Here is a 15823-nt window from a genome sequence, read left to right as displayed (position 1 = left end):
TGTGTCCCAATGTGTTGTTTTGCGTCCTTAGTTGTCCCTACTTTGTGATCCATTAACTTGTCCCTGATTAGTTTCATCTGTTTTTTGTTAACATACCCTGCTTGTGTATCTTGTTTGTGTACTTGTTTTAGTCTGGGGCCCAGTTGCAGTCGAGCCCCTGTAACCTCTCTTTGTTATGAGTGTAACACAGACTGAAAGCACGCGTGGCTGCTGAAGGGTCTCTTAATTAATGGGTAGGGTAGAACCACAGGAGTAAGCTTTGGGATGCACTTGGCTTTCTCTAATGATGGAAGAAACTTCAAACCATCTGCAGTGATTTATACAGCTATCAGATGGAAGTAATAACATCATGTCCATAACTTTCAACATGCATACACTCTAATGAACAGTCTCTGTTTATGTTATTCGTATTTTAGTGTAGAGAGACAGAATATCAACCAAAAATCCAGAAAAAAAAAACACATTACATAAAATGTATAAATTGATTTGCATGTCATTGAGTAAAATAAGTATTTGAATCAAAACAGTCTGAATTCTGGCTCCCACAAATTGGCTGTGTGTCCATGTGGCACACAAATTACAAGATTGTAGACCTGCACAAGGCATAGTGAGCAACAACACCATCCGCAAGACGCTTGGTGAGACGTTGACAACTACTAGTGTGAATATCAGGAAATGGAAGAAACATAAAATGATCATCAATTGCACTTGGTCTGGTGCTCAAGTCAAGATCTTGAATCACAGGGTTAGGATGATCATGAAAAAGGTGGTAGATTTGGTAATGACCTGAAGACAGTTGGGACCAAAGTCACCAAGAACACCACTATTAACCCACTATACCGTGCAGCACCAATGAGGTCTCCCTACTCAAGAAGGCATATGTAGAGGTCTGTCTTAGGTTTGCCCGTGAACATCTAATGATTCAGAAAAGGCTTGGGGGGGAAGTGTTGTCGTCAAATGAAATCAAAATCATACTCTTTGGTGTCAACTTCATCTGCCAAGTCGGAAAGAGGAGAAATGCTGAGTATGACCTAAAGAACACCATCCCCACAGTCAAGCATGGAGGTGGAAACATTATGGTTTTGTTTTTCTGCTAAGGGTACAGCAGGATTTCACTGGCTTAAGGGAACAATGAATGAACCTCCTTCCCTCAGCCAGAACACTGAAGATGGGTCGTGGATGTGTCATGACAACAACCCAAAAAATATCACCAAGGCAACAAAGGAGTGGCTAAAGAAGAAGCAAATGAATGTCATTCAGTGGTCTAGCAAGCCTCTTTTATGTAATGTGTTGTAATGTGTTTTTTCTGCATTTTCAGCTGATATATCTCTTGCTGCATTAAACTGAAACTATAGTAAAAGTGAGAGAGAGTTCATTTCTTTGGAAGTGAGCAAACTTGCAAATCCAGCGGGTGATCAAATAATTATTTGCCCAACTGCATGTCATAAACTGTATGATTTTTTTCAATTCATCATTCATTTTTGCTATGTGCTGATACATAAAAGATTTCATCATTCATCAACTGTATAGGGAATTGGTCAGAATCCAATAAAAACTTCTTAGTCACTTTTGGAACCTTTAAGCCTCTGTATTTATGTTTATACCCCACCATGGTACTTTACAGTCCCATCATATACTACATAATTATGTTAGATTATTATTGGAGCTACATATTGGTTGTACTGAGTAAAAGACTCCAATATATATGCAAAATATGAAAAAATATTCACAAGGTTAATATAAATTAAATAGTTTGTTTCATCATTCAATACACATTACCTCAAAATTCAGAGTGAACATGTGGTGTCTTGCGAATGTTTTGGGAATCTGAAGAATCTGAATAGAATTTTAAAATAAGATTTGAACACCAAGTAAATGCGCATGCTACAGTATTGTTTGGTCTGTTCATCTTTTAGTCCATTGTTATGCGGTTGCTAGGTAACATGATGATGTTGATGAATATATCAAGCATCAATCAATTTGTTGCTATAAATTAGAAATTAGTTATTGTTGTGAAATGTCAATGATACAGTACCTTTCGGTGTTATAGATGCATAAAAGCTGCAAATGGATTATTTTATCCTCTTGGTAACTGGCAACATGATGACATCATAATGTCTGATATAGATGAGAACCTTCAGGGCTTAAGATGTACTTGTGTACCAATGTTGTTTGCACCACTCCCGATCATGTAAGAGGAGTTTTTAGGTAAACAGACACAGATTGTTTGTGTTATAGTAAAATGTTTGGCTTGGCACAGAGTTTGATCAAATTGATCCGGTTGCAGGTTAAAGGTGGAAACGTTTTAAAGTCCAAAAACAAACTCACTTCCCAATCATTTTCTCTCCCTCATACTCAATTTGTGGTGTCCTCTAACCACTTGGATTCACCACAGGATGGGCTGGGTGAGAACAAAGACTTTGGTGAGGCTGAATCCCGGGTGGAGGCGGAAGAAGCAACGGAAGGTTCGCTCTGCTCGGGGTTGCCACGTTAAGCGCAGAGACAGAAAGAGGCAGAGGAGGTGAGGATGGATTGCAGACCGCACAGGAAGACAGAGGATGTATGGGGAGAGTGTGGGAGCACAGTGTGTTTGTGACTGAGAGAGAAATAGATTCCTATAAAGAGATGTGAGATTAGACACAGACGCCGAGTCTCACTTCAACTTTGGAGCTTGTGAATCAAACTAGATCTGCTTTTAATGAAACCACTAAATCCTCTCTCTCTCCCTCTCTTTCTCCGTGTGTGTTTGTCTGTGTCTGCTGTGGTATTACAGTGCTATTGTGGGCTCAGTCTCACCCTATCACAGGCTAAGAAGCTTTGCGGTCGATGCTACACAGTGTTCATTGTAGTTGTCTTCAGGTCAAGCACAAAATGTCCACACGCACGCACGGGCAAACACACACGCACACACACACGGATTAGTAGTATGTGGGAGGCTGAGGGGACCTCCCTAAAGCTGCTGGCTGTTCACCAACCAAAAGCTATCCCTAAAAGCTTCTGACAGTAACTGAGCCACACAGCAGCTTTTAACACACAAGTACGCACATTATTCGTATCTGAGTAATTTCCTTTTGCAAGCCTGCCCCACTGAACTGTTTAGCTGTGTGTTAAAGGTGTGCTGCAGGTTAGTTGAATGCAGTTAACAGCTTTTCTTCCTCTGAAGTTGAAACTGTCCTGATTTTCTCTTCAAGTTTGGAGTAAATTGTTTGAGTAAAAAAGAGAAATCTGTATCATAACATCCAACAAATTTCTCCCTGAAACAGCAAGCGGGGAACATTTGTTGTATTTTTAGTGGAAAACCGGGCTGTGTCCCAATTTCATACTGTTTAAGACTGTCTTTGAGATTGCAGTTTAAAAAAAAATCAACGTACATATATTTGCATACGATAATCATGGCCCGGATTTATGAAAATACATGATGGTGACAATACTTAAACATTTTGGATAATAAAAAGCTTTTTTCACATCATGCATGCTATATTTCTTTTGGCCAGCTTTGATGGCACAGATTTGAGGGGTGTTGTTTCAGTTTGCACTGTGACCACATTCATTTCCATCTAGACTTGGATTTTTTTCTCCTGTATTGATGATGGGAGAGTCTTTTTCAGCGCATCCCAAACATTCTTAATGGGATTAAGGTCTGCACTCTGTGATTACCAAGCCAAAGAGTGATGTGTCATGCTTCCCAAACTGCTCTTTTACTCTTAGAGCCTGATGAATCCTGGCATTGTCATCTTGGAACCACCAACAAGGAAGTAAAAATCCGCTGATGGAAAAAGCTGACCACTAAGTGTATTCAGGTACTCAACTAACCTCATTTTTTTGCAGGGCCACATTACGCTGCTGAATCAAGACCTGACCAACTGAACCAAACCCAGATCATAGGACTGTAGCCAGAGGCTGGCAGTAGGGAGTATTGCTTCATTTGCCTCTCCTCTTACTCGCATCACTGTCCTACTTTCATTGTTCCAGAGTCCAGTCATTATGGTCTTCAGCAAACTGGAGCCACACTTCTTTGGTGAAGATGATGGTTCTGCATTATACTTCAAGGTCTTTAATAATGTGTAAACCTAATGCTTCTTGGTTCAGCAATCTCCATTTGTTTTATTTGCCTGATGCAAACCAATAACCCTTTCAATCCTTCTGAAAAACAATAACATGTTTTTCACAACCACAGGATATGTCTTCTAACATGGTTGGTTAAGCTCCTCACAGCATCAGTTATGGTTAAATAACCTGTTACCATCCAAAACATAGTAATCACTGCAGTAATTATCTAGTGTAAGTCTTAGTTTGCTTAGTTAACCAGGTGATGACTTGTTTTTGGACAGGTAGTGTATATTACTTTTCATTCAGTAAACAGTAAGTAGCCATATAGTACATTTATTTGCTGAATATTTTAGAACCTGTAAATTGATCAAACTCACCACTTTCCTCATTACTTTTTTCCATATTAGCTATCATGCAAACACTGTGTGACATAAAACAATAACTACACATTCATTATGGGTAATTCCATTATTTACTTTACTTACTAATTTTTTAAGGGTTTTCATTTAAGGCCTAGTTGGGAGCTTTAATTTGGATGACAGAAAGTTGTAGAATAACATCTCATAACTCCATATTATCACAATTTTAGTCCACCGAATCATAGATTTTATCAATAATTTGTACAATACTGGGACACAGAACGTTTCCTTCTGGAGCAGAATGGATAAAGAAAGGATCCACATCAATAAAGTAGGATCTATCCATTCCCTTAATTGACCAGAGCCAATCAGAGATCAATCCCGATTGTGAGGTCATGTTACCTCTGACCTTTGATGAGATTGCCAGCCTGGTGCCGACATGACCACGAGTTGAACTGACGCGCGTTACGTCCTGGCACGACTCAAACACAAACATACGCTCCTGACACTGTGCCAGTCTGTCTGAGGGGAGAGAGGGCAGAGAGCAGGGTGAGTGGAGGAAGCCAGAGAGCAGGTGGAGGCAGCATGAAAAAAAAAAAAAAAACAGACAAATATGCAAACAGCTCTGCATACACATGAACATTTCACCAAATACTAAACCATGCAAACAACCTCAAATGAATTCACAGCAGAGGGAGATGGGGACACAAAATGAGGCATGTAGATGCTCAAACAAGAGTGTTTATAAGAGTGCTAATGCCTCCTAAAGCCACTTCTTCTGCTCTGGACATTACACGGTTACCTAAATCTCTGCGGCACAGTCAGTGATGGCTTAGATATCAGTAGCAGTGTCTTTCTGCTTTTTTCCAAGCGAGTGTTTTACTTACCTAATCTAAACAATCTAAGCAATCCAGATTTTTTGGTGAGTGCAACATGACTGGAAAACTTTAACACAACACATGGCTAATTCTGACTAATCTCTCTTATTTCTCCTGTGTGCATCTCACCTTTAGACTGATATGTCTCGTTAGTCTAAACACTGAAACAGCTGCCAGCTTCAAAGGTTAAAATGTTTGCAGAAGGGGAGGATCAGTGTTCGGCATGAGTTTCTGGCAGTGTGACTGAATTCCAGTGGTGCCGAGCATGAAATACCAGAAACCGCCCCTGCACCATAATCCACTTCTCCTGTGTCCATCTTATTTAAAGACTCCTGACATTCCAGTAAAAAACAGGCCTGACACACACAGTCTCACACACGCTGAGTCACACGTGTGTTTTACCTGAGAAGAAGTGAGCTTTAAAGCCTTTCTTAGAAACGGTGTTGTCCGACTTGAACTCAATCCTCATGTTGTTGTACTGAGAGGTGATGACCTCCGGGACCTCGGTACCACAGTATTTACCATGCAGCTTAGAGTCGGATGAGAGGCCGCTGCGCACTTCTACGTAGTCGTATTTACACACCTAAACAAACAGGCAAGGCTCTTGTAACAAACAGTCACGAGGTGGCTGCTATTTTTACCTGCTTCCTTTCTCTCTCACTGAAATGTTGCATACAAATACATGGACGCACTCACCTCGTTGCCTTCAAGCTCGAACGCTTCAAACTGCATGGAGATGCGATACTGAGTGGGCGCCACCACCTGCCACACGCAGTTTTTGTTGGGTGGGTACTCTTTAGGCCAGCCAGGTGTGCTAATGGTCCCATTTAACTTTGATAGAAGACCACCACATGCCGCTGGAAACACACAGGTGTAATCAGTTAAGAAAAGACACAAATTCAGCTTTTTTTGCCTTCATTTGACAGTTGAAATGAACAGAGGAAACTGATTCTGTGTAAAGTAAGTTTTTTTCATTATTATAAAAACTTTGGGATGCACCTTCTCATTGAATTTAGTTTGAAAAGCTGCTTGAAAAAAAGACAGCAGAGAGTATCTGAAAAGAGTTGAATCACTACATTTACAGTTGTAGTCAAAAGTTTGCATCATGATCAACTGAAGTTTGCAGCTGCCCAAACTAAATGCCTTGTGGAGAACAGTTTTATAGTCAGACCAGACAAAGGCTGAGATATTTGTCTATTCACAATGTGAATAGATGTATGTTTGAGGGACTTTCAAATCTAAGACCTTTGTACTAACTGTGAAGCACGGTAGAGGCACCATCATTGTCTGGGGCTGTTTTGCTGCCAGTGGTACTGGGATATTGCAAAAAAGCGGATGAAATAATGAAGAAGCAGGACTACCTCCAAACTCTTCAATGTTACCTACAATCAGGATGTAGACAATTGAAACTTGAGTACAACTGGGTGTTCCAACAGGAAAATGATCCCAAACACACCTGGGATCATTCCACAGGTTTTGGAATGAAGAAAGCAGGCTAATATTAAGCTTCTGGAACAGGTTTCCCAAACCAACCAACCAATTTAAAGGAAATCTATCAATTTTGCCAAAAACAGTGATCATCTATCAAACCAGAATCATGCCAGAAGCTTGTTGATGGCTACTAAAAGTGTTTTGTCAAGGTGCAGCTTGCAAAGAGATATTTAACCAATTATATATTTGATCCCGTATGTTTGCTTTTGACCCAGTGTGGACTGAAGAAACTCCAAAATAACTTCAAACGTATACACCCTATATTTTTAAAAGGAAAAGAAAAAGAGAACAGAAAGAAATCATTAAAAGCCATTAAAGTTCATTCTTAGATCCATTTGTCGTGGTATTTATGCCCATGATGAATGTAAGTAAACTTCTCAGCACAACTGTATATGTTTTATTATGAAGCACCAGGAATCTCCAGCGTCAAGCAGAAGTGAAATGATGTTTTGGTCACTGTTACAACTACTACAACATGACATGATTTCACTTCCTTCAACAGCAGGATTTTTTTTAAATGACAGGTTAACCTTTTTTTTTTAAAGAAAAGGTCACTTACTATTAGAGGAAATATGGCATTGATGTAACTAATTATAAGGCAACAGCAATGCTGTTATGCTATTATCAAAAATCTTATATTAAGAATGCTATAGCTAGCTAGCCCAAGGTGAGCATACATCAGGTGTCAGACAGATATGTTACCATTTGATTTTACTCGAACAGTTTAACCTTCCACATTTTTGAAATGCTCCAAAAATTAAAAGGATGTTTTATTACCTTTTCATCTTTGCTGGTTAACACAGACTAGAGAAAAAACTGATCAAATTCACTTTGCTTCTCTATGGCAATCGAGTAGCAATTTTTAAGGGGGATCGTTTCCATGCATGCTAATCACTGTATAAATAAGCAATGAGTAATCTAGGTACCTTAAATATAAAAATGTTTTATTATTGTCTCTCTTTTATGACAGCTACTTTCAAGCACCTGTAGTCCAAAACCTAAGCTAAAGAGGCGTAAACGTCAGCTGCATGTCTGTGCCCCGGAGAGTCACTGCACTACAAACACCTGCAGTTCCACAAATTCTGGTCGGTCCCCCAAAACCTTTACCACAGAAATATCCAGGTTTACGCCCTGATACAAATAACAGCTTCAGTCTCTAAAGCTATTTTTCTTCAAAACTGTGCTTTATTTTAACTCACTGCTTTTTGTGTTATTAGGGGCGGGGTCTGTTTGAGGCTTCACTGTTTTTAATTTAAAACTCTGAAATGCCTCTTAGCTGTGTTTGTCTGTCGGAATACTCTCGAGGGAATTGTCAGATAAATAATATTCCTTGTTGTGTGAATCACTGTGCTAACAGCCTGACCAAGAAGTCCAGTTTATTTCACTGAGTGTAATCTAGTAGTATTTTAATTTAATTTATATGTTAGCACTAATTAGCGGGCATCTTTATCTGTGCATGTTGTGTAACAACATGTGTGACTTTATAGGATACTCACAAAACACCTGCCTCATCTAAGTCTCTCCGGACTGTCTTTTGATCACCAGATGTGTACAAAAATGTGGCTACTTCTCTGAAGAAATACTGAAAGGCATCAATTTAAGTTAATTTCACTAGAATAGCTTTAATTTCCTTCACTCTCAGAAGTGGTTTGGTTATTTGTTTCAATATGTTGCTCATTACAGAGTAATCTTGAGGGATTACAGGGCAAAGCATGTGGCCATGAATCAGAAAGATGTTTTTTTCCTGTTGACGACGACCATTCGGATGTTTTTTAGTTTATTTTGCCAAGTAACATTCACATCCTACAGAAACACAATACAGAGGAATGCACATAGAAGCAGGAATGCAGCGTGCCAGGCACACATACTAACTGTTACCTTCACAGCTCTTCTTGTCAGGGGCTAGTTCATAACCTGGGTCACAGGCACACTTGAAGCTGCCGAGAGTGTTTACACACCTCTGTTCACATCCACCATTGTCTGGCTTGGCACACTCATCATCCTCTGAAAACACACATACACGTCAGAGTGCATAACAAATGCTTTGTGAAAACACAATCAACTGACGCACAGCTTCTCTTTTTCTCATAGTCACACACACACACACACACCTTTGAAAAAGTTAGCAGCAAAGCCGGCCTTGTTTACAGTCCCATCTGAGACAAACTTCATCCACAGCGTGTGTGAGGTAGAGCGCACGTCCTCGGGTTTGTCGTAGCCACAGAATCGCCCAATCAGAGGGCTTGTTTCGAGCGGGCCATCCCGAACTTCCAGGTAATCGTAAGCGCAGCTGTCGTGCCTCTCGATCTGCACCAGAGGTATGCACAACAAAAACAGTGAGATACACGAAACATCGTCCTTTTTACATCGAATCACGGCTCATGCTTAATCGTCTCCCTGCATCGTAGTTCATTTTTCCCTCTTAATCTAAGCTAAACTGAAAACACGACCTTTGACCTTACCCATGTGGAGTCAGATTGAGTCGTTTAGCAACCTGACATTTCAACAGCATTCAAACTACAAAACTAATCCTCCGCCGCCTGCTGTGTGTCCCTGCACACTCACACAGACACACACATGCATGCACCACTACATTTATTAACTTCTTAGCAGCTCTACAAGCGTGAAATTTGACCCAGACATTCCTAAGCACAAGCACGGGATACACATAAATGCATGCACAGAAAGGCACACACACACACAAAAGGAGTGAGTCACCTCGAAGGCCTGGAAGCTGAGCCCAACGTTGTATCCCTCAGATACAGCGATCCTCCACACACACTCTTTGGAGGGTCTGTAGTCATCAGGATAATTGGGAGACTGAATCTGCCCCGAGTCCTTGGTGATTTCCCCTCCACAGATCGCTGCACCGGGGAAGACGAGAGGAGAGAGAAAGGTTGGGTGTGCATCAGCTGCACTGACTAAAGACACCTGAAACACAGTCTGTGTACACTATGAATAATGAAAGCCCCGAGATAACTCACAGAGCACATAAGGTCATCAAATTCACAGGCTGGAATTATTATTCACAGTAATTATTAAAGGTCTCTGGATTCGAGTGTACGAATGCTTTTATTTGTTAGTTTGTTTGAATGAAGGCGTTTACCTTCGTAAATGGCAGCGAAGCCTTTTCCTACCCAGTTGCTGCTGCTGCGGAACTCAATCCACATCCTGCTATCAGTTGAAATCAAGACGTCGGGAACTTTATCTCCGCAAAACCTGCCTGTGAAACACACACGCAAAAGCAAACCCTTTAAGTCGTGTCATTCAGTGACTGCTGGGGCAATGCAACTCACAGCTGACAACATGACACTGTTACAGCCTCCTCGTTCATTTCAGTGCGATCGCTGCAGCTGGCAGAAAAAAATAAAGTCATCTGCCACTTAGAATGTACAGGCATTCACACTGTGTAAGTAGAGTGCACTATAGTGTGTCTACACGTATGTGTGTTGTAATACAACAGCATACTGTGGAAGCATGAAGACAAGAAGAGAAAACTATATTGCTGCTGCAATACTTTTGCCTCAGAGGAGTTTAAACAGCTGTGAAGCATCTTGTTATCTCATCAACTTTCACCTGTATTTCCTCGCATGGATTTCACATAACACCATTATGTGTGTTAGTGCAGATTGTGTTGATGTATACAATTAGCGCAGTTGTCAATCCTAACACAGCCTTAAGAGCAATTAAATGAGTCAAGAGGAGTTTAAAAAGCCTGTTATCTATTTTAGAAAATTGCTCCTGCTTCTTAATCTCGGAGTTTTAAAAGCCAAGTGGAGTGGAGGAAAAGTGAGCTGCCACAAGCTAAAAATAGGAGTGAAGTTACTCATTAACTTAGTCAGGGAGTAATAGAGTAATTAATTTTAAGGCAGTCAGCCTGCTTCCTGCCTCTTACCAAGCAGCGGAGCTTTCCTCCAGTATCCATCTCGAACTTCAATGTAGTCATACCAGCACAGACTGCTTTTGTACAGATCCATGGTGGTGAAGTTCAGAACAATCTGGCAGAGCAAAAATATGGAAAAACAACAACAACAGCAAAAACGTGTTTAGTAAGTTTAGTACAGATCTGTTCATTGAAGATAAGGAGAGTGAGAGGACAGGAAGAGTGGCCTACCTGCAGTGTTAAGACTTAATCAATATCCAGTCACTCTGGCAGAGGTTGCTTATTTTTTATTGGCTTTGCATGCACATTCACTACACTGTAGGGTGCTACTGAGTGTGTGCGCATGCATGTGTGTATGTGCGCACCTTTTCTCCGGGTGTGACAGATATTCTCCAGACACAGTGTGTGTATGAAGGGTATCCATTGGGGTAACCAGGAGATGAGAAGTTGCCTGTTGACTCTTGGAGCGTCTCCCCACATGCTGCAATACACACACACACACACACACACACACACACACACACACACACGCACACACACACACACACAAATGGAGTTACATTTTTGTGGCAAACCCTGCCATCGTGTGCAGTCCTTTCAGCTTTGTACTGATGGTTTACAATCGGTACATTACTAAAGAACACATGGCTCTCATATTTATTATTACTCTCAACCGTCACAAAATGTTTTAACTGCCATTTTAAGTAAATATATTTCAGGCTATTTATTCAAAACAATAGCATCAGACATGCTCTGTTTGTGAGCCATTTATGTGTATATTATCTGATGCATCCATATGGAAACTGTTAGACATTATTTCTGACGTAGAAACAAACTCGCGTTCCGTGTTGCTTTTGGCTTCTTTCAGTTTTGCATGTAGGAGGCTACATTTTTTTGTCCCTGTGTGCATCCGTGTTCATGTGAGGTCCAACCTCAGTCATGAAGCCCTTTCACCATTTAGCAGAATTAAACATTCCTCAGTAGTAAAGTCACTGACTGTAAGTGAATAGAAGTGGCAAACTTTTAATTCATCACATAGGAAAAGAACAACAGGGCTGAATGGAAAAAACAAACCCGCTGCTTTTCTCTCTTTATCCGTCATCTTGAGTTCAGTGCTGTCACTCTCTTTCAAAAGGAGGTTAGCCAAATGTGCCCCTCCAATCCCATGATGCATGCTGTTTTCCCCCCACAATGCCCTGGGGCTCTGTTCATCTGTCAGTGAATATGGTATCACTCAAATATGACCTTATAAGGCTGAAGTTGTATCTGTTTGCAGCTGAGACCCACTAACACAGACTTGCTCACTATAGACAATCAAAATTATTAATGGTATGTATGCATATAGTACTGAGCCACCCATCATTTCTTGATATTTTGCTAGGAAAATAGGAAATAGGTGTGTACTGTTTTAATGAGGTTGAATGTCAGTATTTGGTGTGACCAGTTTTTTCTTCAACACAGCCTGAACCCTCTTAGGCAGCTTTCTAGTAATTTCTTTAGGTAGTCTTCAGGAATAGTTCTCCAGCATTCTTGCAGGACATTCAAAGCTTTGGATGTTGGCTGCCTTTTGTTCTGTTCTCTGTCAGAATGATACTGCTTCAGTAATGTTGAGCTCCCGGCTCTAGGGAGGCCGATCCATGACTGAAAGTGTTCTGTTGTGGATTTTGCTTTCAGATCAACTTTGCCTCCTATGTTGATCTTTAGAGTTATATTAAGTTAGTTTGATGTCTTTTAAACTGTAATATATGTGTGTGTTCAGGTGTAACAGTAAATGAGACTACATTTACATGTAGGTATGGCTCTGAATCTTGTGTAGTGTGTGCACTGATCCTTTAAATTTGTGAGAACACACTTACATCAAATGACCACCGCCATCCATTGTGGTTCTGTGTAAACTGCTGGCATACACACATGTCAGATCTCACACGTCTTAAGTAGGCCCGAGTGACAAATTTCACATTAGTTGGCTGAATTATCTGACACGTCATAGACTTGGGGATGAAACACATTTGAATTCATCAATCCATAAGAACTGTTACCACTGACTTTCATTCCAGTTCTTGTGTAATTTGGCAAACATCAGCCTTTTCTCTCCATTTTCCTTCCTTAAGAATGGCTTCCTGACAGCCATCCTTCAGCTGAGAGCATTTCTGGTGAGACTGGGTAGATGGATCAACTAAAAGTCCAGCTGCAGGTCCCGTGTCAGCTCTTCGCTGGATTGTTTATATTACTATTTAGTGAATCCATGAGTTTCAGATACTTTTTTTTCATTTTCTTTTTCTGTCCTCTACTTATTCAGTTTCCTCAAATTATTTAGGGACACACTGCAGAGCAAGTTTTCAGCTTATGTTTTTAATTAGCACGTTATTAGTGCAAAAATACTATTTTATGCCTTAAAACACAATCTGAACTCAAACTGTGTTATCATTGGCGTTTCTTCATAGATTGAAATAAAGACATGGGACATTTGCAAAGGCACATTTTTATGCTTAAATGATTAATAGATCAGTTTTAAGTGAATTAACCAACACAATTCCTCTGAAAATGGTCAGGTACACAGACTGGACTAAAAATGAGTTGTTAAAAAGCAGCTAATGTCCAATAAAATAAATCTTTGAAAGAAATTAAAAATAATTTTAAATTATTTTTTAAATAAAAAAATATTTAATTTTCTAATTTCTCCTTAAACTGGCTCCTTGAAAGCAAAATGCAAAGAAATGAAGAGCAAATCACAACTTTTCCACAGTACTGCATATGTCAGCAGTAATATAGTAACAGAATACATACATTAATAAAATAAAACTGTGGTTTTATTTAAATATGTTATTTATTGTGTCCCACACGCCGTAGATCATGAAGCACAGAGCTTATTGCGTTCAGTGTTCAGTTATTCAGCCAACTACTCCACAGTACCTTCATCACATACCTCCTATAGCTGAAGTTTGCCTGCATACATGGCTGGACTTTGGTGTGCTGTTGCAAATCGCACAATAACACACTGCACTTAACAGTTTATAGATATCCAGGTGCAAGTGCAGAAATAGGATCATTAAAGGATCAGTAAATTTTACTGTGTTTCTACAATGAAACCAGAGCAGCTCTTCTGTCTGTAATGCTGACTCTTTTGCTTTAGAGATACGCATTGATTTTGCTGCTGTCAATTTGTGAGAACAGTACACGTAATCAAAATGACCAACACCATGCCAACAGTTTGGCATGCATACTCGTCAGACCTCACATCCAGGCCCGGGTGACGATTTTGACGTTAGCTGGCTGAACTGATGATGCCTCATAGACTTGGGGATGGAACTGTGTTTGTGCGTCTGTGTGTTTTCATATGTGGTCAAAAGTAATGGCATCATTTGCAATTATAAACCTTTGTGACATCGCTGCACTTCATTGTGAGAACAGATCCAGATCACATTAGAACGACTCACCGGGGACCAGAGGAATGCCAGACAAGCACGGGCGTGCACTTGAAATGTGTGTGTGTGAGAAAAAGACACTGAAAAAATGGAGGGAAGCATCACATGAAAAAACAAAACATGTTACTCAATTTCATGTCCAGACCCTGGAGAATGGAGGGCCGGGCCGGTCTTACGCCAAAGACGTAAGCAGATAAACAGAAGTAATTTTTTTAGGTACGCGCTATGACGACAGCACTCACATTCACTGACGCACACAAACATGCACAGACACACTGCAGACTGAAAGTAAAAGCATCTGTACCTGGACATCTATACAGCTTTCTTGCCTGTGCAATGTCTCCTTTACTGAGCCTGGTCCGCTGACCAATTGCAGGCCGGACCCCATTTTCATCTCTGGATGGAAGGATGGTGTCGAGGAACATCCCGCTTCAGCGAAGAGAAAAGAGACAACATGTCATTGCAACACATCAGTAAAATTAAACAACAATCTAACAGTATGGACAAGCAAACAATTTTCACCCAACCATTGCAGTTTTGTGTTTTCTCTAACATGTGCATTGGAACTGACTGGGGAATGGGAGGGCTTATATAAGCGGGTATGGCGCAGATTAAAAAGCATCCTCAGTCGGAAAAAATGTAAAGTAAACCCATGACACTTTCTGCTGCCAAATCCAAACTTTTTTCACCATTTTAAATGGTGCAGATGTATAAAAAAATTGGAAAAGATTTCTTAATTCTGAAAGGCTTCCATCAGCTTCACTGCATCATGTAAACACATCTGATTTCAGATGAAGTAAATGTGCTATAGTTGTCAAAGTCAACACAAGCACAGCTCAGTAGGGCACAAATATGCTTCAAATGCAAAGTAAATCATAAAATCATAAAAGTTGCAAAGCAAAAACAAACAGTATGAAATACATGACATGGTAATGACAGGTGAAAATAGTTTGCGTTACAATAAAGTTTGCCATTTTTACTCATGCGCTTTTCTAGACGCCCCTCTGAGCTTCATTTGACATTATAAACTTGCGCAGCAATCAGACTGGACATTAAACGAGCTTTAGCCTGCCAGCTACCTAGTGTAAGCAATGTATGATGCCCAGCTGAACAGATGTAAGAATTGTGCAATCAGGTTGTTTTAAAGCTAGAGCTCTGTGTCCTGCTGCCTCCAGCAGCAGCATCTCCTGAATCAAAAGGAGCATTTATGGTAGTGGGAACTACTTCCTGCTGTGTACTGCATGTGAAAAAGATCAACTTTGGACAGGGTCCCAACCTGATTCTCCTGAGGTTATGTAGCGATCATGTGAGAAAGAAGCTTTTGACATGTGGGTAGGACACCTAAAAATTGTTAATTGGCAATTATACCAACGCTGGTTCACAGTGTTTCTTGTTGTGTTACTATGTGAGTAACACAACAAGTGAGGTGTTTAATTTATGCATAGCTGATGTTTGTGCACGGAAAGACAGACTGGAGCTAATATAATAAAACCAAACATAACAACAACAGCACAACACAGAAAAAGCCCAGACTTTACTGTTAATAACTAAATCAATCTTGGCATATCATAATCTTTGAAATTCAAACCACTGCTTACCGTGAGAAGGTGTTCCTGGCGTAGTGCATGATGCTATCAAAATCATATGGCTCCCCAAGAGAGTTCACCTCCCCTGGCTCCATCTTGAGGAAGTTATATTCCTGGCCTGGGAACCAGAAATTCCACGCACGCCGTACAA

General features: G+C 40.4%; 1 protein-coding gene across 4 annotated transcripts in view; it reads right to left on the bottom strand.

Annotated features, from left to right (window-relative positions):
* Positions 1-15823, bottom strand: part of tll1 (tolloid-like 1) — a 61628-nt gene that overhangs the window by 14405 nt on the left and 31400 nt on the right. For all 4 annotated transcript variants that reach the window (XM_026171435.1, XM_026171434.1, XM_026171436.1 and 1 more), the window contains exons 8-17: positions 15685-15790; positions 14391-14515; positions 11027-11142; positions 10674-10776; positions 9885-10001; positions 9497-9642; positions 8890-9085; positions 8657-8782; positions 5984-6144; positions 5690-5870 (exon numbers count right to left, since the gene is read on the bottom strand). In XM_026171435.1, coding sequence (XP_026027220.1) covers positions 5690-5870; positions 5984-6144; positions 8657-8782; positions 8890-9085; positions 9497-9642; positions 9885-10001; positions 10674-10776; positions 11027-11142; positions 14391-14515; positions 15685-15790 — 1377 coding nt within the window. The remainder of the gene's footprint in view (positions 1-5689; positions 5871-5983; positions 6145-8656; positions 8783-8889; positions 9086-9496; positions 9643-9884; positions 10002-10673; positions 10777-11026; positions 11143-14390; positions 14516-15684; positions 15791-15823) is intronic.

The sequence above is a fragment of the Astatotilapia calliptera genome, chromosome 6, assembly GCF_900246225.1.
Source record: "Astatotilapia calliptera chromosome 6, fAstCal1.2, whole genome shotgun sequence".
In the NCBI taxonomy this organism is placed as follows: Eukaryota; Metazoa; Chordata; class Actinopteri; order Cichliformes; family Cichlidae; genus Astatotilapia; species Astatotilapia calliptera.
Note: the sequence above shows the minus strand (reverse complement) of the source record. Positions and strands in the feature narration are given on the sequence as shown.